Genomic DNA, 24716 nt, shown 5'->3' with positions numbered 1-24716 from the left:
ATTTGGTAAGTCTTTGCTTCAATTTATATTGTTTTAGTTTCTTTATAAGCAATTTTAATTGATGATTTCAAACCATGTGCTCTAAAAAGCTGAAATGAGAAAATTTTCTTAAACATATTTAGAGAATACCTTTAACTTCACATTTGCGTATCTTAAGATGAATATCTTTCATTAATATCCCCACAGCCAACCATGTCCTTCAAGAAGTAAGTATAAAAGATAATAATCTCCAGGCAATTTCCATTAAGTTTGAATAATAAGCTCCACATTTTAAAGTGGAAATTTTATAAGGGTCTGTAATATAACACCCCTGGTGCTAAAATGTCCAGCACAAGTTGTTGCTGTGCTCTTAGGCTGAATCAGGGCCCTGCCTCCTCTCTGCTTTTGTTCCCAGGAGAGCCAGGGAATTTGCACTACAAATTAATAGAAAGTTTTGGTGCAGAATAACTTCATAAAGATAAAAATACATTTCAATGCATTGCCTTTATGATCCAAACAGGGAAAATGGTCATGAATACCATATCTTAATCATTGTACAATTTATCTAAAGGATACATAAACCAGAAAATAAAAACAACAATTTCAGAGTAGCAGACTACTACTACAATGGCAATGAATTTCTTGATCCTGCTGAAGAAATTAGAATCAGAACACAGCTGGTATAGTTGTCCCGCTTCAAATGAGCTCTTTTCCAGAATGTGATTTTAAATGAAGCAAGAAAAAGCAACACAGTATGAGGTAGGAAGAGAAGAGATAAAAATGAAGACAATCAGAAGCACAATAGCATGTGGATTACAATGGCCTCTTTTTAAAACTAAATGAGGAGTTGAGCAAGTATAGAATTATTTAAGAATTGGTGCAATATAAAACATTTAAAAATTCTTGAATGAGCCAGCTGTCAGTGGGTCATACCTGTAAACCTAGATCTGAGGATCTGAGTTCGAAGCTAGCTCCATCTAACCACCAAAAAGTTAGAAGTGGACTTGTGTTTCAAGTGGTAGAGCAAAAAAGTCTTGAGCAAAAAGCTCAGGTACAGAGACTAGACTCTGAATTGCATATTCACACACACACACACACACACACACACACACACACACACACATTCTTGAATGGTTTGTTTTGTTTTGTTTTTGGGATTAAGTACTTTGTCAGTTGTCAGCCCTGTGTCTCATACATCATCCTCAGGAGGAGAACAGATGGAAAGTTGCAAGGTGGCTCCTGTCACTATGAGATGTCCTGCTATTGATCTGAAAGACACAGTGAATCAAAAGCAAACATGTTGATAGGCAAAATAAGCACAGCTTATTTCTTCTCTACGGGAGATATTAGTATTGGTCAACTGGATGGAAATTCTGTTCTCTTTTTTGGCTTTTATAGAGGCCAAATGTTTTTGTAACACAAAACATTAATACATGTCAAAACAGGTAGAAGGACAAGGCTTTTGTAAAAAAAAAATCTAACCTGGTTCTGAGTCTGAACATTTTTCTAGATTAAAAAAGAATCTTTAAGGTCAAAGGTAGTGGCAGTCAGTTGTGTGAGGGCAGAGATCAAGAGGACCACAGTTCAGGGCCAGCTCAAATATACAGCTAGTGAGATTTCATCTCAACGCTGGCATACACTTGAGCTCTCAGCTACTTGGAAAGCATAGGTAGGAAGATTGTGGCCTGAGGCTTACTCTCAGTACAAAGTATGAGCCCCAATCTGAAAAAAGACGGGCTGAAGCTATGACTAACATGGTAGTGTACTTGCATAGCAAGTGGCAAATCCTGAGTTCAAACCCCAGTACAGTAAACAACACAGCAATAACATATCTCCCCGAATCCCAGCCTGATTAAGATCTTTCTAAGAAAGTCAGAAAGAGGGAAGTGATGAGAAGAAACTACCGCAGAGTGTGCTTGGAATTGAAAAGGGAGTCTGCCATGGATTTGTCATTGAGGAGGTGGTGGGAGGATAAGACAGAAACCATTTTCAAGTAACAACTTGGGCTTCCCCATAATGCTCCTCAGAGGATGCTCAATTAACAGCTACGGGATTTTATTAAACTGCTGGGGAGCTAAGAACTGTTAGCAGAGGAAGAGAGCATAATCTATAGTAAAAGAACAGTCAGTACGGCAAAGCAGGGAAACACTGGAAAGTCAGTAGTGAGTGGACATTACTGAAGAGGGTTATGACTGCCCACTGAGAACAACCACCACGGGTCCTACATAATACTCACGGCCGCTGGTCAGTCCTCCTGCTCTCCAGAGGGCAAAGAAAGGGGCAGCTAATAGATGACAGCAATGTGAGAGGGAATATCCCCAAATGGCATTGAAAGTTCAAAAAGAGCATGAACTCTGTAATCATTCAACTGATTTCTAGAAGCCAGGTGTATGTAACTGATGTGAAAGACAAAAGTTGAGTTAGGTTTTTTTCCTATTAGGCAGATGCTCAGACACCCTTATTTACATAAGTTAATGGCTCCAAATATTCATAAACTCTTTTTAAAGCAATTCTGAACATATAGTATATAGAGAGAAGGTGAGAAGAGGATGCAGATGTTTGTGAGCTATTTGATGTCGGTATAATTTGGGGAGGGGAAGGGAAAAAACAAAATGTTTAAATAGGGATACAGGTGGACCCATTGTAACAATGAGATGTACAAGGCACTATGTTGAAAAATGAACTTTACAATTTAGGCGGGGGTCAGGGGAGTGGTGTAGTTGTGGAGGTGGGTGGGAAGGGATGGTAGGGGAAAAACAAAGGAGGAAGTAACAATGCTTGATAAGAAATGTACTCATTACCTTGCTCAGGTAACTGTAACCCCTCTGTACAGTATTTTCATAATAAAAAACTTATAAAAATAAAAATAGGAAGGAAGAGTGTTTTTGTGGTTCTCATAATTCATCAGTGGGCATAGAAAACAACCTCAGAATTCTAGCTGAAGATGGCAGACTAAAAAGTACATGCTGTCATCTTTAATGAAGTCTTTAAAAGGAATACTCCTCAGGAACGAAGGGAATGAAGGGCTGTAGAATGTACAAGGTATGAGAGGTGATGTTCTGTGGCTTTTGGAAGTATATACTAAAGCAGATTGGCAAAACTCTCTGTCAACTGCATTTTGTAAGTAACATTTTATTAGAATACAGTCATATCAGTGGACACATGAATGAACTATTTTTGTTCATGTTTTGTCTATGCTGCTTTCATAGTGGCAATGTTGAAGTGTGGTGACAGGCCCTTGACTTGCAAAGATGAAAATATTTACTATTTGGATCATTATAGAGTTTTCTGCTTCTTATTCTAGTATGTTCTTGGAGGAGGTAGTAACATGAATGGGGAAGACTCTTAATTTCTCCAAAGAACAAAGGCTAGGGGAACATCCAATTTGAGTTCCCTGAAGATCTATTTGTCCCATATCTGTGTCCAGAACCTCCATCATGTGCCCTAAGTCAGAGAATGAGGGTATCTTTTTTTTAAAAGCCAATAAAAATATACATGTTAAAAGAAAGGAAAAAAAGTTTAAAAAAAAAGAAAGTAGATGCGACTTTCACATTCTGTTCCTGCCCTATAATCCAAAATTTTACTAGTATTTGAATATCTACTATAAACACAGGACTCCCAAATAACATCTTAGGATTTCACTTTTAAATCTGGATCATCTAGGATACCAAGATACTCGTGTATCTTGCTGTGCTTCAGGGAAATAATGAGAGGTCAGCGGGAGGACGTGGCCAGGGACACCAGGGGCTGTGGAGAGACAAGGAGGCAAGTCCCGAGGTGTCAGATGTACAACCAGCTCATGAAAGATTGGGACAGAAAATATCTTGGGGAAAAGGAGATCTTCTACAGTATGATATAGGATGGAGCTTTGGAAGAAAAACAGGGAATCATTTAAAGATAGCTATTGCAATAGAGATTTTAGTACATTGTTGAGCTCAGTGAAACAAAAAACCATTGTCAGGCAAAAACTTCACAAAAATCTAGTGGTCATACTCCTGAGACACTATAGAAGGGTTGAGGTACAAAGTAAAATAAAGGGTCATGTCTAAACTGTAAAGTCTAGACAACCGCCTTTAATAATATTAATTAGAAGTGTGAAGATGTCTACCACAAGAACCATTTAGGGGCAGGAGGTGTGGCTCAGGAGGCTGAATGTTAGTCCATGAGTGAAACTGTCAGATACTGAGTTTGGACCATACATACATACACACACATACATATACATATATACATATACACATGCATATACATACATACATACATATATATACATACATACATTAAGAAAGAAAGAAAGAAAAAGAGGGAAAGAACGAGAAAGAAAGAAAGAAAGAAAGCCATCTAAGAGGATTCCAACTCATCATCTACATGTGGGATGTGGGCCATAAGGAGGGGAAGGGCAGGGCAAGAAATATTTTATACATGATAAATACTTTATGTTATTTTTAAAACAGTGTGCCTGTGTTGCTTTGAGTTTTTTTTTTTTTGAGAAAAAGGTATGTAACTGTACATTTCCAAGAATCATTATCAGTATGCCTCCGGCACGGTAATCACATGTTTTTTGTTGTTGTTGTTGGTCGTAGGGCTTGAACTCTGGGCCTGGGCGCTGTCCCTGTGCTCTTTAGCTCAAGGCAAGTGCTCTACTGCTTGAGCCACAGTGCCACTTCTGGTTTTCTAGTGGTTTTATTGGAGATAAGAGTCTCATGGACTTTCCTGCCCGGGCTGACTTTGAACCATGTTCCTCAGATCTCAGCCTCCTGAGTAGCTAGGATTATAGGTGTGAGCCACTGGTGCCCGGCTGCATGTTTTTTTTTTTTTTGGGGGGGGGGTCCAGTCGTGGGGCCTGTACTCTGGGCCTGGGTGCTGTCCCTCAGCTCTTCAGCTCAAGGCTAGCACTCTACCACTTGAGACACAGCGCCACTTCTGGCTTTTTTCTTTTTGCTTATGTAGTGCTGAGGAATCAAACCCAAGGCCTCATGCATGCAAGACAAGCGCTCTACCACTGAGCCACCTTTCCAGCCCAAATTTTATGTTTTTTTGAAACAAAGTTTACTAAATGATTCTGACAGTGAGTCATTAACTTTTGATTTTTCAAGACCAGCAAAATGGCTCTTCACAAATGCCATTGGCCAAAGAGTGCTAAATATGTCATCCTTCAGGGCACCTTACTGTCATCCTATTAATAAAATGGGTAGTTTCTCTTTAAGTCTTTAGCCCACTTATTTATTGGACAGTTGTTTCTTTGAGGATTTGTTGTTGGGGGATTTAATTTTTTGAGTTCCAAGTATATTTTAGATATTAGACCCTTGTCCGTTGTATGGCTAGTGAAGCTCTTCTCCCAATCTGTGGGCTTTCTATTGATCTTGCTAGCTATGTCCTTTGCCATGCAGAAGCTCTGCAACTTCATGCAATCCCATTTGTCCAACCTTTCTTTGATTTGTTGTCTTTCTGGGTCTCTATTAAGAAAATTTCAGCCTGCGCCAAGGAGACCTAGGGTTTCTCCTATTCCATCCTTTAATGTTTTCAGAGTGTCTGTTTTGACTCCGAGGTCTTTGGTTTATTTGGAGTTGATTCTGGTGCAGGGTGATATATAAGGATCTAGCTTTAGTTTTCTACATGTAGTTAACCAGTTTTGCCAGCACCATTTACTGAAGAGGCTGTCTTTCTTCCATTCTATTTTTTTAGCTCCCTTATTGAAGATTAGATGGCTATAGGTCTGTAGGTTCATTTCTGGGTTTTTCAATTCTATTCCATTGGTCCTGAAACTTCTCTGAAGAGGAAAGAAGGATGAAGAAATGCTCAACCTCTCTAGCCATAAAAGAAATGAAAATCAAAACAACATTGAGATTCCACCTCACCCCAGTTAGAATGGCTATAATCAAGAACTCTAATAACAACAGATGCTGGAGAGGATGTGGACAGAAGGGAACCTTACTGCATTGCTGGTGGGAGTGTAAACTTGTACAGCCACTTTGGAAAGCAGTATGGAGGTTCCTCAAAGGACTCCATATAGAGCTCGCCTATGACCCAGCAATCCTACTTTAGGGCATTTACCCAAAGGTTCACAAACAAGGCCATACTAAAGCTACCAGCACAACTATGTTTATTGCTATATTATATATGATACCTAAGATATGGAACCAACCCAGATGCCCCTCAGTAGATGAATGGATCAAGAAAATGTGGTATATATAAACAATGGAATTCTGTGCCTCCATCAGAAAGAATGACATTGCCCCATTTGTTAGGAAATGGAAAGGCTTGGAGAAAATTATATTAAGTGAAGTAAGCCAAGTCCAAAGAAACAGAGGTCCCATGGTTTCCCTTATTTGCAATATCTAGTATATGTATGAGTCAAGCAGAAAAGGTCAGATAAGGTGATGTTAGGGAAATGAACCCTAAGATATGTATTCAAATGTTTTTTACCTTTCATGCGATTGTTTCTAACGCATTTTTAAGATTATTTCTTTGTTGCTTTGTATGTCCCTCTCCCACAGTATAACCCCTGTTTTCACTGTATTTTATGTCGGTATAATTTGTGGAGGGGAAGGGGAAAAACAAGCCGTTTAAATAAGGATACAGGTGGAACAAGTTTACATTCCCACCAACAACGAAGTAAGGTCCCTTCTGTCCACATCCCCTCCAGCATCTGTTGTTAGAGTTCTTGATTTTTGCCATTCTAACGGGTGAGGTGGTATCTCAATGTTGTTTTGATTTGCATTTCTTTTATGGCTAGGGAGGTTGAGCATTTCTTCATGTGTCTATTGGCCATCCTTCTTTCTTCTTCAGAGAAGTTTCTCTTCAAGTCTTTAGCCCACTTATTTATTGGGCAGTTCTGTACAGTATGTTCACAAAAAATAAAAATAAAAATTAAAAAAAATAAAGGGAGCAAATAAAAAAAAGTAAGGATACAGGTGGACCTGTTGCAACAATGTTGCATAACAAGTCTTTATGTCCAAAACGAACTTTACAACTTTGGTGGGGGGGGGGGGCCCGGGAAGATTGGGTGGGGGGGTGGGGGGGGAAGGATGGGAAGGGGAAACAAAGGAGGAGGCTACAATGCTTGATAAGAAATGTACTCATTATCTTGCCCATGTAATTCTAACCCCTCTGTACAGTATTTTCACAATAAAAAAGTTTTTTAAACAAAGAATTAAAGTATTGCCAAAAAAAATAAAATGGGTAATTGTTTAATTCATGTTTTGGAAGTTTAATTCATGTTTTGGAAGTTAAGCAAAGGCATTTAGTAAAACAAAAATAAATATGAAGGAAGCACCCTCCCACAGGGAGGGGTTAGGGACAGAGGCTTAGAGGATAAACATTTTCAAAGGAGAAATAAAAATGAGCAGAGTGTGACAATAATTCCACTCCTGTATGTGAGAGACCTTCCTCACTCACACGTATTGAAAATCCACAAGTCCTGGTTCAAAGATTAGCCTGGAGAAAAACATGAACTATTGTGTAATGAGGAAAGCTTTTTAACAGAATTAGATAAACATCTTTCAGTCTCTGGATTCTACATGACTCACGTTACATCAAGCTTCATTTCCAAAATATGTTCAAGAATGTTAACAGTGTCATTGATGACTGACCTGTAGAATGTGCAGAATTCACAACTAAGTTAGATGACATCTGAGCATGGCTCTAATTTCTCCAGAGAAACCTTCTGGAACTTTACAGAACCACAGAGAATTGGCTCAATTAGCTGTCAAAAAGCAGCTGGAGGCACAGTGTCCTCATTTTTTCCTGTTCTCTACCTCTTCCAGGAGTTAGGTCTGGTAAAGAAAGAACTCCCTACTTTCCCTTGTTGCTCTGCTGCAGGACCTTGGGTCAACTTTCTGTATATATTTGTGTACATTGACACAACTATTGACATCTTTACCCCAAATCAGAGATTCCCTAAAGCTAGAAACAGCAATTAAAGTATGTTCATGCATGTTTCAATGTCAAATGAGACTGTATACTTCTGAAATATCAATTTTTTAACTCATATTTACAGCCTGTTATTTTTGTTAATTGTTGTAGTTCATTGTGCATCTGATGTTAGTACAAATAAGGAAACCAATTTTGTTCCTAACATGTACTTGTTTTCTAAATTTCATCCAGAATCTAGAAAGCAAGTTTGTTTTTGCTTCAGGAGTGAGCTACCCTATCCATTCACTTACTGATTGAGCTGTGTCAGAAAAGAGAAATTCAGAAATCAGCCCATCCAAATATTCCTTCTTCACATATAAGAACATCCATCCATCCATCCATCCATCCATCCATCCATCTATCTGCTACCCCATCTATCCATCTCTCATCTCACCCACATATTCATATAATAACTTACTGAGCACCTGCCATTTACCCAATACTGTCTTAGATTCTTGAGATTCATACTTCTACAAAACATCAGTTAGAGTAAAGGTGGATGTGCAGTTGGTTGAAACTCTATGTGAGGATGGTTTTCATAAAGATTTTTATGTATTCACGATGATTTGAATTTTAGCATACATGTCTAAATACTACTGTGTGATGGTTGCTATGCAGCCCAATAGCTAACCTTCACTTAACATTTTAGGACATACTTCACCATCAACTCAATGAAGGCAAAATGCTACCATACATGGTAGCATAGAAACTTCTTTTCTATTTTTTTTCCCACTGCTGTCCCTTTGCACTTGCATTTGCCTCTACCAATAGCTTACCTTGCTCAGTTGTCTACCTAGCAAATGTCAGTGTGTCATTCAAAATTCTGCCCTATGTCATTTTTTCTGAGTACGCTTAGCATCTATCCACAAATTGATTCTTCTTTCTGCTGTGTGATTTCTACACTTAAGTATGTACTTTACTATCACACTGGCATAAAAACTCATTAACCTAGCACTCATTATTTCTACTCTGCAAACTTCTGGGGATAGAATCATTTGTTTCTTCATATTTGCTTTCTTATTAATTATCAGCATGTTCAGCATGTACACACATTTACTCAATTTTGGCCAAATAAGAGCCATTTCCTCCTCAGCAACTCATGGAATGTTACAGAATTAAATGTAACATTAAAACTTTTGAATATTTAATAAGCACTATATTTTGCTTTATTAAACTATTTTCTAATGAGGAAAACTACTATCTCTATAAAAGCCTAACAAAATTCCATATGAACACACTTTCCTTTCTAAAAAGAACTGTTGTTCACTCCCCACTACCCTGACTTTGTGTTACCATCAGAGTATTATAGAGTTATCATATTGTGTCATAAATGCTTTTTCACATGTCAGAGTCTCTCCCAGATGACAGCCACATGCTGGTCATCTTTGCATGCTACCTGAAATTACTAGGAAAGGGAGGTGTGCAACAAATACTTGTTAAGGACATAAGGAGAGGACAGAATAGGAGATGGTGAGCAGACTTAAAGGCTTGGTTCTCTTCCCATTAGGAACTGCGTTGTGATTTTCTTAAAAGAAGGAAATTTGATGAATTCAAAATAAGATTTTGACTTTGATGTTTAGATTATATAGATATTGTACATTACTAAAATGAGTGAGAAAGGAAAAAATGTTTAAAGAGAATTTTTTTGTCTTTTAAAGAAATCCTTTCTAGTTTTGAAAGAGGATACATCGCACAGGGTCAGAAAAAAAGTAATGAGGCTCTTTATCATTGAAAAGAAATAGATTTGTAACCACTTGAATCCAGTCACCTGTAAACACACACACACACACACACACACACACATACACAATTAAAACCCTAAAACACTGTAAGTGGGAGGAGGAGGGAAGAGAGGAACTGCATTATACTGGAAGTATAAGTATATTCCAAGAACACTATATGCATGTACAGAATTATCACAATAAATCTACTTTTTTTTTTTTTTTTTAATTTAATTTTATTTTATTTGTGAACATACTGTACAGAGGAGTTACAGTTACATGGGCAGGATAATGTGTACATTTCTTACCAAGCATTGCAGCCTCCTCCTTTGTTTATCCTTCACATCCCTTCCCAGCCTCCCCCCTCCCCCCCTAATCCCAATCCTTCTCCTTCCTCCCTCCCCCCAGCCCCCCCCCCCCCACCAACATTGTAAAGTTCGTTTTGGACATGACAACTTGTACTTCTCATTGTTGCAACAGGTCCACCTGTATCCTTAAACAACTGGTTTTTCCCCATCTCCTCCACAAGTTATACTGACATCAAATATAGTGAAAGCAAGGGTTATACTGTGGGGGAGGGACATACAAAGAAACAAAGAGATAATCTTATAAATGTGTTAGAAACACATGCATGAAAGAAAAAAACATTAAAATACACACCTAAGGGTTCATTTTCCTGACATCACATTATCTGACCTTTTCCGCTTGACTCATACATATACTAGATATTACAAATAAGGGAAACCATGGGACCTACGTTTCTTTGGGCCTGGCTTACTTCACTTAATATAATTTTTTCCAAGTTTTTCCATTTCCTAACAAATGGGGCAATGTCATTCTTTCTGATGGAGGCATAGAATTCCATTGTGTATATATACCACATTTTCTTGATCCATTCATCTACTGAGGGGCATCTGGGTTGGTTCCATATCTTAGCTATGGTAAATAATGCTGCAATAAACATAGTTGTGCTGGTAGCTTTAGTGTGGTCTAGTAATCAAAACAGCTTGGTATTGGCATAAGAACAGACCTCAGGACCAATGGAATAGAATTGAAAACCCAGAAATGAACCCACAGACCTATAGCCATCTAATCTTCGATAAGGGAGCTAAAACAATAGAATGGAAGAAAGACAACCTCTTCAGTAAATGGTGCTGGCAAAATTGGTTAACTACATGTAGAAAACTTAAGCTAGATCCTTATATATCACCCTGCACCAGAATCAACTCCAAATGGATCAAAGACCTTGAACTCAAAGCAGACACTCTGAAAACATTACAGGATGGAATAGGAGAAACCCTAGGTCTCCTTGGCTCAGGCCGAAATTTTCTGAATAGAGACCTGGAAACACAACAAATCAAAGAAAGGTTGGACAAATGGGATTGCATAAAGTTGCAGAGCTTCTGCAGGGCAAATGACATAGCTAGCAAGATCAATAGAAAGCCCACGGATTGGGAGAAGATCTTTACTAGCCATAAAACGGACAAGGGTCTCATATCTAAAATATACTTGGAACTCAAAAAATTAAACCCCCCAACAACAAATCCTCAAAGAAACAACTGCCCAATAAATAAGTGGGCGAAAGACTTAAAGAGAAACTTCTCTGAAGAAGAAAGAAGGATGGCCAATAGACACATGAAGAAATGTTCAACATCCCTAGCCATAAAAGAAATGCAAATCAAAACAACATTGAGATATCACCTCACTCCAGTGAGAACGGCAAAAATCAAGAACTCTAACAACAACAGATGCTGGAGGGGATGTGGACAGAAAGGAACCTTAATTCATTGTTGGTGGGAATGTAAACTTGTTCAACCACTTTGGAAAGCAGTATGGAGGTTCCTCAAAAGACTCCACATAGAGCTCCCCTATGACCCAGCAATCCCACTTTTGGGCATTTACCCTAATGTTTACAAATAAATCTACTTTGTGTTATGAATGTATGCTAATTCCAAAAAATAAATTAAAAAATGGATTTGTTAAATATTTTAATAAATTCTCTTTTGAAATTTCTCCTTTTGAAATTTCTCCTTCTACTCTCTACTAAAATGTTTTTAATCCCACAATTTCTGTTTCTCCTCCTAGCAGGCAATAACATGATTTTGAGTTATTTAACATTTGTGATTTTGTTTTGGCAGAGTGCAAGTTTGTATGCATAGTGAACCACCAGCCAACAGAAGTGGTGTGGAACCTTCTCTAACAATTCGGTGTATGTGATTTTTAGGATAATAGTGTTTGTAAAATACAATGAGTTCATTATGAAAGTTCATCTTAAACTTTAAAGAGGTGTAGTATCTTTAAATCAGTATGATATACTCACAAGGGACTACTGGAAAAAGTTGCCCATATGGAAACTAATTAAGGAATGAAAGATAATAAAGCATTTGTGATTTTAAAAATTACTGTTGTATCAAGACCCCAATTTTATGTTGTTTGGCTATACATAGATACCTTTAGAGTGCAGGGAAGAATAATTTACAGATAGGTAGATATAACAATGACAGAACTTTTTCCCAAAGTAATTCTCTAGTTTGTGCATCTGCTAGAATTCAATGAATTTAGAAAGCAGATACCATAAACTAAATCAATGTAAAAATTAAAAAAAATCATGACAGCTTCTGTTTCTGTGAAGCTATAACTGCAATCCTTTTAATATTCTTTAAAGCTACACTACAAGATTCTTAATCCAACATTTTGAATATACAAGGTCGATTTAATTTCTTTATTTTTTTCCAGGTAAGGAAATTAATATTTATAAGTTATGGCACTCACTCAAGGTCACAAGCCAGGTAAGAGAATTTAAAATCAAACTATGCAATCAGACTTAGTTCATTACTCTTGCTCTGTGCACTTTTTTCATTTACCTTTTCCTGCCTTTAACAATTTGCTCTTATATTTCATGTGAAATTAATTTCAATGATAATTTAGATAGGCTTCCAAGTAATTGCATGTGAAAATTAATTTATAAGGACTAGAAAAGCTCCATATATTAAAACGTTGTATAAGGACATATAAAGACTAGAGTCATTTCAAATTTTTTCTCTCTGAGATGAGCATGCATATTTAAATATCTAACCTGGGCAATTTAGCACTAGAATATTACATGATTAATATAGAGCCTAAAATATCGATGGCTGAATATAAGTTAGAAGGGTATGAATTGTTAATCACCTCCCTAAATAGGAGTTCGGGAGATAAATTAGAAAAGTGTCAGTCTCAAGTGTCCACTGGACCCAGCAAACAGAAGGAGCAGTTTTGAAAAATGAGATCAAAATGATATTTAATGTTGCTTCCAAAGTACTTCAACTTGATAGTCTTAAACTTGGGAGAAATATAATTTCATTTTTTTCCCCAAAGTGAAGTGACCTTTGACTTTGCAATTAAAAGCTCAAAAGAGCCTCTGCATATTTGCTTATAGGAAAGTAGTGTTGTGAAACAATTTTCTCCATCATCAAGGAGCTTACCTGTTTCCATTTTTCCATCCTGTGCAGCAGGCCCATCCGGAATCACGCTCTTCACCTGCAGAAACTCATCGGGCTCATCTCCACCAATGATGGTAAATCCAAACCCCATGTTGCTCTTTTTTAAGGTGGTGCTGAGAAATGTTCCCTTCAACTGGGATGCATCCCGGGTGAAGAGTGGTTTTTCTATGTCGGTCAAGGTAAGTTAAAAAAGAAAAAGTATGTTTAAGGCAAGTTCTCAACAAGAAAGCCAGCCATGGAGCAGCAATCCCAGGGGTAGAGGTGGGTATCTTATATAGTAATGCAAGCAGGGTGTGTCTGCAAAGAGGAATGAGGCTATTAGAACTTCCTATAAATACAGAGGTTGTCCCAGCATCTAAGGAAAGATTAAAGGATATTTGGTTTAGAGAATGATTTTTTGGGGGGGTGAGGGGGAAGACAGGTCAACATTCCAATTACTTAGCTTCTTGTCCTATAGGCTTACATGGTTCAGATAAAAAAACGAGCCCAAACCACCCAGATACTTCTTGTACCTTCCTCTCAAGAGACAGGTACAAGGAAATGACCACATGGTATGTGTAAATGACTGGTCCTTCACGGAACCTTGGAGACATAGAAATAGAAAACCAAAATAGCCATTGAAAATGGTTTCAAAGAGAACAATAGCCCAGCAGTTAAGCCGGAGGAAGTATTAGCAACAGAGCAGTATGTGACCATGTGCTCCAATGTCCAAATAATTTAGAAAGCATTTTACTTGGATGTGGGACTGAATTATACCCCTATATTGTGAGATGGTCTAAACATAACCAGAACAAACAAATCTATACCGGTCAAAGAGTGTTTAGTGTTTAGTGTTTGATCACAGATGTGTGATCAAAAGGTAGGCCAGTGTTTCTAGACACAATTGTGAATGTAAAGGTACTACGCTGGGTAACAATGTTGATACACGCAACTCTTATGCCTAAATAATCAGAATAGAACTTGAACCTACCCATACAGTTTGCTTTCTCAACTATGATCTATAATAAAGACATTTTTCTAATCTTATATTAAATGCTTTAAAAGTAATAATCAAACTAGGAAACTAAACTAGTCATTGTTTTAACGCTCATCTCAGAAAAGTATTGCATACAATACTTGGTTAAGCTGTTACATTTTGGGTGATTTATGATTTCTCTAGTAATCAAAATGGACTTGGCCACTGAATTACACCTTGGATCTGATAATTATGCCTTTTATTTCAATTAGGATGATATATACATACAGCCAAACATTGAGTCATTCTATTGTTATTTTACTCCTTTTATCTACTTAGATACCTTATATATCTTTATTACATGTAGCATTTCTTTAAAATATATATGATAGATATCCTAGCTAGTCTTTTCACCTACTTTTGTCAGAGGAATGGTACCTATAATCGGAGCCACGCTCCCCCAGAGACCTTTACATTCACGTTGCTGTGCACAGTGGTGTGAAGCGAGCCTTAGCCGCAGGCAAGTGGAGGCTCAGGTGCCAAAGCCTCATTTGTGCTTTTCCTGATAAGTAGAGGCCCACAGGGTGCGAAATGTTTATGCAGCTACTCATTCCACTACGTGGCTGGCAGGTGAAGATGCTGTCGACAAGCAGCCCTGGACATACCGAATGGCCATGGCCAACCCCCGTGGTGGCGCCGACAGTATGACAAGTCATTCACGCTGAGTGACCTCTCCGGGGCAGGGCGGGGACAGAAGGATTTGGGCCTAGGTAATGTCGATGAAGAGCTGTCTACTGTCACAAAGGAGAACAAACCTCATTCTTATGATTGGTCTTTAGAGGGCAAACCCACCCACCGCTCTAAATCTCTGCTGTCAATGGAACCACTGTCACAACCCATCCATCTCCAGCTAGCTGCACAGTCCTGTAGGTGCCGCCTGGGGCTCTCCCCTTGGTTGCTGTGGCTAGATGCATTCGTTTAGAAATAATGCAAACACTTCACTGAAGCTAATAGAAGGGTTTGTGGGAAGCACATCAAGTCTTCTAAGGGTGGCCCAGTTTTAGGCATATGTATATTTGGAAGCACAGACAGTTTTGTCAGGTAATGACCCCCTTGCTACTCCGCGCTGACATAGTACTGTACCTCGGAACCCCGGGGCCTGCAGAGGCTTTGCTCCAAGTTCCGGGTGGGGCATGTTATGCTGCTGTAGCTTCCGTTTTGCTTCCAGGACAGGGTTTTCAAACTGTGTTCTTCTGTTTATGTGGCTAGAAAAGAAAATTTCAAATTAGGAAAACAGTGGGACAAAATCATTGAGGAGCACATATCTACAGCTCAAGTAGAGTGAGTAATTAAGGTACACCTTAGCTAATCACCAGTAAATGCCTCACCCCACACCTGCTCAGGCTTCTGACTGGGCTGGCGTAGGTTCGATACTGTGACAAGTGCAGAGTTCTCAGCAAATCTGTTCTGTGTTACTTATTTACATTAGACGTAATTCAGCTACAGAAATCAGAATAGACACTTGTTTTCTGGTCTACTGGGTTTGTTTGAGATGAGTTAGACACCTTAAAAAGAAATAGTCAAAAAAATGAATTTATACTGATTTGTCAACAGGAAAAAAATAACAGTTAGCCAAAGTGCTGGTGGCTCACTCCTATTATCCTAGCTACTGAGGAGGCTAAGATCCAGAGAATCACAGATGGAGGCCAGCTGGACAGAAATGACTGCTAGACCCCATTTCAAAAAAAAATAATCATCAGAAAGCTTGGCTGGAAGCATGTCTCAAGTGGTGGAGCTTTAGCTATGTAACTATGAGATCCTAAGTTCAAACCCTAGTAATGGAAAATGAAATAGAATATCTATCTTCAAAGTCCTTAATCAAATAGGTAAATATGAGGTGAATTCACGGATAGTATAGCAAGCACTGTATATATTTATACAGTTTATAATCAGACCTGGATTGAAGAACAGGAGTCCAGGGAAAGATTCCCAGGGACACATCAGAAAGACAGAAAAGGTCCATGTAGGACGACTGATGCTGAAATCAATCTGAAGCAGAATGCTTACATTCTGTATAGTGAGATATCAACCCAGAACAGCTGGAGGCAACTGGAGGTATCAGAAAACTTAGCTATATATTTCTTCATATCAGGCTGCTTGAAATCCAGAGTTCTTTGTTGGGTCTTAGCGTAGGAAGCATCAATCTTGCCTGGTGACATCCACATCACTTTATCTAAGACATAAATACCCAGGAAGGGGTTGGTGTATAAATTGATTTTGGCTCCTGATACGAACAATATTATGCCATGAACCCATGAAGAGGAGAGAGGGGATAGAGGAACTGACAATCACAAAGCAAATCATTTAACTCTGTGCCAGTTACTATATATACTCTTCTTCCAGTAAGTTTCAGAATAACAGTCTTAGATACTAATTATTCCAATTTTAAAGGTGATGACACTGAGACACAAAGAGGCTGAATAAGTTGTTGTAAAGCATGCACATTGTAGATGGAAATTCTGGATCTAGCTATCATTTCAATTTCACCAATGGATTTCTTATTTATATACTTTCTCTTTGCAATGTATGATTTCACCTTGGCAAATACATACTTTTAACATGCACATAAGTTTTCCAGTTTCTTCATGGAAACCTAATGGCACCACTCTGTGTCAGAAGGGCTAGGGTTTGGAGCCTCTCTTTGCTTTTCCCTATTTAGTAAAATCCTCCATTATCTCTGTTACCTAAAGATATATTATTCCTGATTTTGCCTTTACTTTTTCTGTAGTGTCACCTTTGGCCTCATACCAATGAATGCCCTTATCTCTGAATACATTTGGAGTAGCTATGGTAAGTAACTCCCTATCAGAATTTGAATCTTTTCTTGATTCATTTGCTATTTGAATGGCATAATTGTTGAAGAAAGAGAGCTGGGTTTAAGGCAGCATCTTAGGAAATTTTCTGAATTCTCTAAGCATCAATCTCATGGCTAATAGACACATGAAGAAATGCTCAACCTACCTAGCCATAAAAGAAATGCAAATCAAAACAACACTGAGATACCACCTCATCCCAGTTAGAATGGCTATAAAGAAGAACTCTAATAACAACAGATGCAGGACCAAAAGAGAACCCTACTGCATTGTTGGTGGGAGTGTAAACTTATTCAACCACTTTAGAAAGCAGTATGGAGGTTCCTCAAAAGACTCCACATAGAGCTCCCCTATGACCCAGCAACCCCACTTTTGGGCATTTACCCGAATGATCTTTCCTAAAGTTTGAACCTTGAATGTCGTCCATGTATTAGAGGATTGGTTCTCAGCATGGTATTATTGGAAAGTGGAGGAACTGTTAAAGAGCGGGGCTTAGTGAGAACTTTTAGAACATTGGGGGATGCTCTCAAGGGTGACTGTGAGACATTGGTCTCCCTCCTTCCCTCCCTTCCTCCCTCCCTCCCTCCCTCCCTCCCTCCCTCCCTCCCTCTGCCTCTCGTCTCTGTCTCTGTCTCTGTCTCTCTCTCTCTCTTTCTCTCTCTCTTTGTTGTTCTTTCAGTTTCTGACCATGATACAAATGGTTTTTTTTTTTTAATGTCTGAAGTCTGAAAGCATGAACTTCCAAAGGCTCAAAATTGTGGAGCCAGTTGGTCTGAAACAACCATAACAGAGAGTAAATAAACCTTTTCTCTTTCTAAGTTGATTAACTCAGATATTTCATTAGAGTAATGTAAAACTGACAAGCACAGTCTTTGTCCATCAAGTGGGAAACATTAATATTTACTTCATGAGATTGCTGTAAGGAAAAGTGAAATGTTCACAAAGCATAGATACATGGGGAAACCCCTTAAACAATAAGGTATTGACATTATCTTTAAGGTATAGTTATTATTTATTATCATAATTATAAGCACTGATGCTGTTCCTATTACAATACGTTTTCTATCTGGCTCTCAGCTTCTTCTCTTTCTTGTCTCAGACACATTTTCAGCCTGCATTACATTGCTCTCACTGGTGCTCATTAAAATTTGAACAGACCCTATTTCAGTCTATTTAATTATTTTTCTATATTTCTTCATCATTAAGAGGATCCAAAGAATAACAATAAAAAGAAGTAAACAAAATTAGGATAAAGTTATATGCATCTATGGGAAAGTAAACACACAAAATGAATACAGGGTTCTATTTATATTCTAGGGTTACATTGCAAATTAGCTTAGAGTTTTCAAATTCTTTATTTAACAAGGGAGCAATAGTTATAATATTTACAATATTTAAGATAAACCCAGTAGGACAAAGTATTCCGTATGAGGTTTCTCGTTCCATTCCTTGGATAAAGGTTTCTAGAATGTAGAATTGCATGTTATAATTTTTTTTTTTTTGTCGGTCATGGTGCTTGAACTCTGGGCCTAGGTGCTGTCCCTCAGCTCTTCAGCTCAAGGTGAGCACTCTACCACTTGAGCCACAGCACCACTTCTGGTTTTTTAGTGATAAGAGTCTCATGGACTTTCCTGCCCAGGCTGGCTTTGAACCGTGGTCCTCAGATCTCAGCCTCCTGAGTAGCTAGGATTACAGGCATAAGCCACCAGTGCCAGGCATGTTATAATTTATAATAGCAAATTTCATGGGCTCTACCAACCTTGTCATAGTTTTTGTTTTTGTTCTGTTTTTGTTGGTCGTGAGGCCTGAACTCTGGGCCTGGGCACTGTCCCTCTGTTCCTCAGCTCAAGGCTAGTGCTCTCCCCCCTTGAGCCACAGAACCATTTCCAGCTTTGTTTGCTTACATGGTGCAGAAGAATTGAACTCAGGTCCTCATGCATGCAAGGCAAGCAAGCACTCTACAACTGAGCCACCTTCCCAGACCCCTTGTCATAGTTTTAATAAAAATGTTCATGTCTATTTCTTTCTCCAGATTAGCCATCCTATGTATAGGTCCATATATTATCCACCTTTGTATACTAAGGATCTAGCACAGTGAACAGAAATATTTTTGCTTTATAATTAAATGGTGAGCATGCACTAAAACTTGTTTTTAAATATTTGTCAGAGACTTCAAAAAACCAAGGTATATCTTTGAAATGTATTGAATTATCAGCTTTTCTTATTTCCTATTGGCTAGGTTACTGTTCATTATCTGCATAACTTCATCTCAAAAAGATATATAATAAGAATTTTCTGGAATAGACATATGTATAATAGGGTTCCTCCATCTCTCCACCTATAATGTTGCCTTTAGAAAAATCAATGATTAGCCCCTTGCTTTATGGTCACTGTGTTGAGAAGATTCTCCTTATCATCAAAGTGAGTATCTGGAGAATGAAAACTCCAAGGAACTAGTTTGCCCTGCCTTGAACCCTACCGAGAGTAGAAAAAGGATGTGTTTTGTTAACCTCTTCTGATCGCTATAGACCATTTCCCTTGATTGGTGCCAGTGGTTCATACTTGTAATCTTTGATATTTCAGAGGCTGATTTCTGAGGATCATAGTTGGAAGCCAGACAGGACAAAAATGTCCAATAGATACTATCTTTAATTAACCATAAAAATGCCAGATGGGAGGTGTGTCTTAAATGGTAGAACACGAGCCATGAACAAGACAGCCCAGTAAGAGCTTGCAGATCTGCAGTTTAAGCCCTACTACCAGTACACACATACACACACACACACACACACACACACACACACACACACACACACACACGCACGCACTTTGTCAGAAAGTCTTTTGTTTTAAAACCTAGAATAGTCAAAAGCTATAAAAAATTACTACAAAGAAATGTATGGTAATTGAATACAGAAGAGTTGTCTTCCTTATGTGTTCAGACTAAATAACTTCAAGGTTTATTGTGTGTGTGTGTGTGTGTGTGTGTGTGTGTGTGTGTGTGTGTGTGTGTGTGTGTGTGTGTACCAGTCCTGGTGCTTGACCTCAGGGCCTAGGCTCTGCCCTGAGCTTTTTGTGCTAAAAGCTAGCACTCTACCACTGGAGCTACAGCTCCACTTCCAGCTTACTGGAGGTTAATTACAGGCAAGAGTCTCATGGACTTTCCTGCTTGGGGCTGTTTTGAACCACCATCTTTAGATTTCAGCTACCTGAGTACTTAGGATTATAGGTATGAGCCACTAGTGACTAGTTTTCAAGTCTTTCCAGCAAGGATTTGAGAATCTAACCATGAGTGCAAAGGGAGTGAAAATTGTCATCCTCTTCCTCACTCTTTTGGGCCTCTGAGATAAATTCTAGCTGCTTCATTTAGCTTCCATACAAAACAAGGAACTATGAATCTGCCAAGAGTTCTTACTTTTTAAGTATATCCAATCTGATGTCTCATTTTTACAGAGACTCTAGATTTTTAAAAGCTAAGACCAATAGGTGAGCATATTCTAACAGCTTTGTTTTCCCAAGGGAAGCTCATCCATATATGAAATGCTTCCATGTTGGACGGCAAAGGCATTAAGACCTTCTATCCTTGCCCTATCTTCACTGCTCCCTTTCACTGTGGGATAGAAATTTACACTAAGTTACTATATGTTAGTACTTTGAAATTTCAGGGGCTTTGAAATGCACCTGAGGAGCAAAAAACCCACAAAAATAAAAACAAAAACACAGATGATTTAGGCCCATTCTAAAAATCAATTGACTCACAAGCTAGAATTGAATGCAAGTACTTGTGTTTGTTTTGTTGTTTTTTTAAATGGAAGCTTCCTGGGTAACTCTAACATACAGACAGGGTCTCATTTCCCTGAACTTGAGAAAGCGTGGTAAAGTACTGCGTGCTGAAAGACTTGTGCGGAAATACTTTTTTGGGGGGTCTCAGGGAGTTGCTTGCCTGAAAGACTTGTGCGGAAATACTTCTTTTGGGGGTCTCAGGGAGTTCTAGGTAGGGATATTTGGCTACAGAAAAGGTCTTGTGTCTCCAGAAGCTTTAGAAATACACAAAGGGAGGAGAATATTTGTGGCTGATTGGATCATGGGGTGCTAACAGTATTCCCAGGCCAGATATTCAGAGGTAGTCCCATCAGCTTCCTTCACTGAGCTTGGAAACACAGGAATGAACAAGAAAGCCAACCATTCTGAGTATGTATGCATATCCATCAGTATGCATAGACAAAGGTGCTGTTGTAGGCCATGATCTGATTGTTACTGCTAGGGTTTTCTCCTTTTTTTCCCAGCCAGTTTATACCCTGCCTTACTGCTCCTGCAGTTTGGAGAGGGACACTTTTCGTGCATCATCCTAAGTGACACTTTTGTAGTTACTGACCACTGTCCTACCATCTTGACTTCAGCTGAACATTTCAAACTGAAAATTTTTTTGGGAGGGGTCAGTTTTGGGGCTTGAACTCAGGACTTAAGTGCTGTCCCTCAGCCTCTTTGCGCTCAAAACTAGTTTCTATCATTTGAGCCACAGTATCACTTCTGGATTTTGAGTGGTTTACTGGAGATAGGAATCTCACCAGGACTTTCTGCCCAGGCTGCCTTTGAACTTGTGATCCTCAGATCTCAGCCTCCTGAGTAGCTAGGATTACAGGCGTGAGCTACCAGTGCCCAGATTCAAATTAGATATTTATGCCAGTGTGAAAGAGGGATTAGAGGAGCGTTCAAGTTGGAGGTGACACCACAAGTCAATGTTGCCAACATAGTGTAGGTGGATGCATTCATTCCTCTAAGGCATGAGGCAGTGAGTGCTCCAAAAATATTCGTTGAGCTAATGTATAGATGGAATCGGGCATGCATGAAAGGTGATGGATCTCACTGTGTTTCTGGTTCACTCTCCCATGAAATATTCATTGTGACAGCTTAACTTGGTCAGAGACTTAGGATGGCGTATATGCTATGACCATTCTGCATTTGAGTAGAGACCCACAAAATCCTTCAAAGCATATTTGCAGAAACTCTAATGACAAAGGGCAATGTTATCCCATTGGTTGCTTAAAGTTCCCTAAGCTTTCTTACCCCAATTCCAAGCCCCCACTTATTTCTGCCTCATTTTTGAAGGCCTGACTGTAACTGCTCTGGTGGCCACACATACATTGCACTCTCCTTGTCTGTCCTGCATCCACTTTCATTTAGGCCTCAAGAAGACTCCATGATGTTTTTCATTCCTATTGAACTTGGATACATGGAATAAAAATGACTTTAAATCCTCAAATTTACTTCATGCTTTGGGAACTAAGAGAGGCTAATAACCCCACAAGGGGCTTCGAGTGTCAGCCTTTGCCAGAGAAGTCAGAGTGCATTAAGAACTTGTTCTCTGGCCGGGTGCGGGTGGCTCACGCCTATAATCCTAGCTACTCAGGAGGCTGAGATCTGAGGATCTCGGTTCAAAGCTAGCCCGGGCAGGAAAGTCAGTGAGACTCTTATCTCCAATAAACCACTAGAAAACCAGAAGTGGCACTATGGCTCAAGTGGTAGAGTGCTCGCCTTGAGCTGAAGAACTCAGGGGCAGCACCCAAGCCCAGAGTTCACGCCCCATGACTGACAAAAAAAAAAAAAAGAAAAAAAGCACTTGTTCTCTGTAGTTATAGTTCTCATGTGTGTATCAAGCTCCTTCCCTTACACAATGTATGACCTTCGGGACATCATTTGTACTCTTTGGGCTTTAGAATTTTACATCTATAAATCAAGGATAAAAATATTACCACCCTCACAGAATTGCTGTATACATGAAATAAGTCAAAATGAGTAAATCTCAGTGCTTGAATGTTATATCCTCAATACATGCTATCATGATACATCTAATATTGATTTCTCAGATTCTCTGTGCTAGGCACTGAGGGTCAGGGTTGTGGGCAGGGACAAGCATTAATCAGGCATATGGCATGGGAGGAGAAAGGAAACAGGAACAAAAAGAATGATAAAAAATGGCTTATATAATATAATCTATGTCTTACAGTGCTTTATAAAGCTAAAATTTAAAAGTACTAGATGAATGCTTAATGCCTTCATGTAAGTTATTTTAAAATGTGAGTTTGGATGAATGGAAAATTTGAGTCTATTTTACTTGGAGCATTTAAAAAATAGAATAATTGAATACTACCTCTTGAAAGATTTCTTCCTAATTCGAACACTTAAGTGATCATTTTCTTTCTATAAATTTCCATTCATTATTCCTGACTGTACCTGGGCAAATGTGAATTTGCTCTGTGAATATAAGTAAAAAGATTTGGGTGACTCACATATTATTTTATTCTGCTCTTTCCGGTCATGAAGGGGACCACAGAGGATTGGAATCATGGCCAATTGAGAAGAGCACCCATATAATTGCACTAAAACTGACAACCAAGGCTATCCTGAACTCCATACAAGGCAGAGTATACCCAAATATATTTTTCATGTAAATGAGTTATTTTCCCTCTCATAGTAGTAATGCTTTGATCTTTAATATTGACTGGCAATATTTGTTTCACATATTACTCGGTATTTTTCTCACAGCAGACATAACCACGTGTGTTGTTAATCATGCCACAAAGTCCCTAACTCCCCCCTCCCCCAATTATAGCCATTAGACATATATTACGTTTTTTTCCAACCCTTCTCATTCCAATAAAACATCTCAAATGTTATTGTTCTGAACTCCTGCTCCATAATTCAGGAGAACATCACCATTTTCGAAGATACTTTGAATCTTTTGCTTCAAGATAAAGAGTATTGAGTTATAAACTTAAAGGTAGGATAGGTTTTATCTAAAAGAAAGTAAAAAAAAAACCTATACTAGTTCATGATCTCTGTGTAGAAATGACACTGTGTTCCTTCTGGGATTACCAGTTCTGACTAAATGGTTAAATCCTAAGTTTCATATACCAATTCATTAATTAATAGATACTGGAGATGCAAGCATAATTTTCCCAAGGCATGAAAATTTTAGTTTTGGAATTTGGTCAATCCTTTGAAAACAGAGTTGAGTTAATTATGGTACAATTGGCCAGGAAAACAATGCGTAAAAAGTGACAACATTTGTACATATAAAGAGAATATTAGAAAAGACGTCCAAACTGATGGTTCAGGGAAACTATCATGAAAGAAAGGATTCTTGAGTACCTTCCACAAAGATAGATGTATTTTGCCAGAGGGAGAAAGGGACAATTCAGCAGAAGAGTAGACACAAAGGTATTCAGCCATGTTTGAATTTACCTAGCTAGAACATGGGGTTAATGCACACATACACACTGTGATCGTTGTGAGTTGGGAGGTGGGGAGGTGTTTGGAAACAGATGAAAGCTACTAGACTGGGAAGGTAGTACCAAGCTGTGATATGAAGTCTTGGATCTTATTTCTATTGTGATTCTAGTCTAATGGACTGGGTTTGAAAATCACTCTCTTGGAGAATGTGCCTTGTCTTTTGAACTTGCAGGACAGTTAATTTGAATTTCACTCTGCTAACTGAATAGTTAAGTTGTGGTGATCTGTAGAATTGTCAGGCATTTCAGCATCATTGTTGGGCTACCTCCAATATACTAGATACTCTTCTTCCCTATAGTATGTGGATACTCCATGATGATGAAAAGTCACATCATCTAAGGAAATGACTGTTTTGGTGTTTCAGGGTGGGTAAAAATGGTGGGAATCATATTGTACATTATGGTGAAATGGATTGTTATTTTTTTTTGGCAAGTTACTTGAATTGTTAAAATGTGGAGTCGCAGTATAGCTTAAGTCCACCAAAATTTTAAAAAATACA

General features: G+C 38.5%; 1 protein-coding gene across 1 annotated transcript in view; it reads right to left on the bottom strand.

Annotated features, from left to right (window-relative positions):
- Magi2 (membrane associated guanylate kinase, WW and PDZ domain containing 2) overlaps window positions 1-24716 on the bottom strand; it is a 1359346-nt gene that overhangs the window by 295290 nt on the left and 1039340 nt on the right. Inside the window, exons 8-10 of the mRNA XM_042684528.1 lie at window positions 15195-15316; window positions 14717-14845; window positions 13079-13261 (exon numbers count right to left, since the gene is read on the bottom strand). Of these exons, the coding sequence (XP_042540462.1) occupies window positions 13079-13261; window positions 14717-14845; window positions 15195-15316 (434 nt within the window). The remainder of the gene's footprint in view (window positions 1-13078; window positions 13262-14716; window positions 14846-15194; window positions 15317-24716) is intronic.

This window comes from Dipodomys spectabilis, unplaced genomic scaffold (assembly GCF_019054845.1).
Source record: "Dipodomys spectabilis isolate Male_0828 unplaced genomic scaffold, ASM1905484v1 ptg000089l, whole genome shotgun sequence".
Taxonomy (NCBI): Eukaryota; Metazoa; Chordata; class Mammalia; order Rodentia; family Heteromyidae; genus Dipodomys; species Dipodomys spectabilis.
This window is presented reverse-complemented; position numbering and strand designations above follow the sequence as displayed.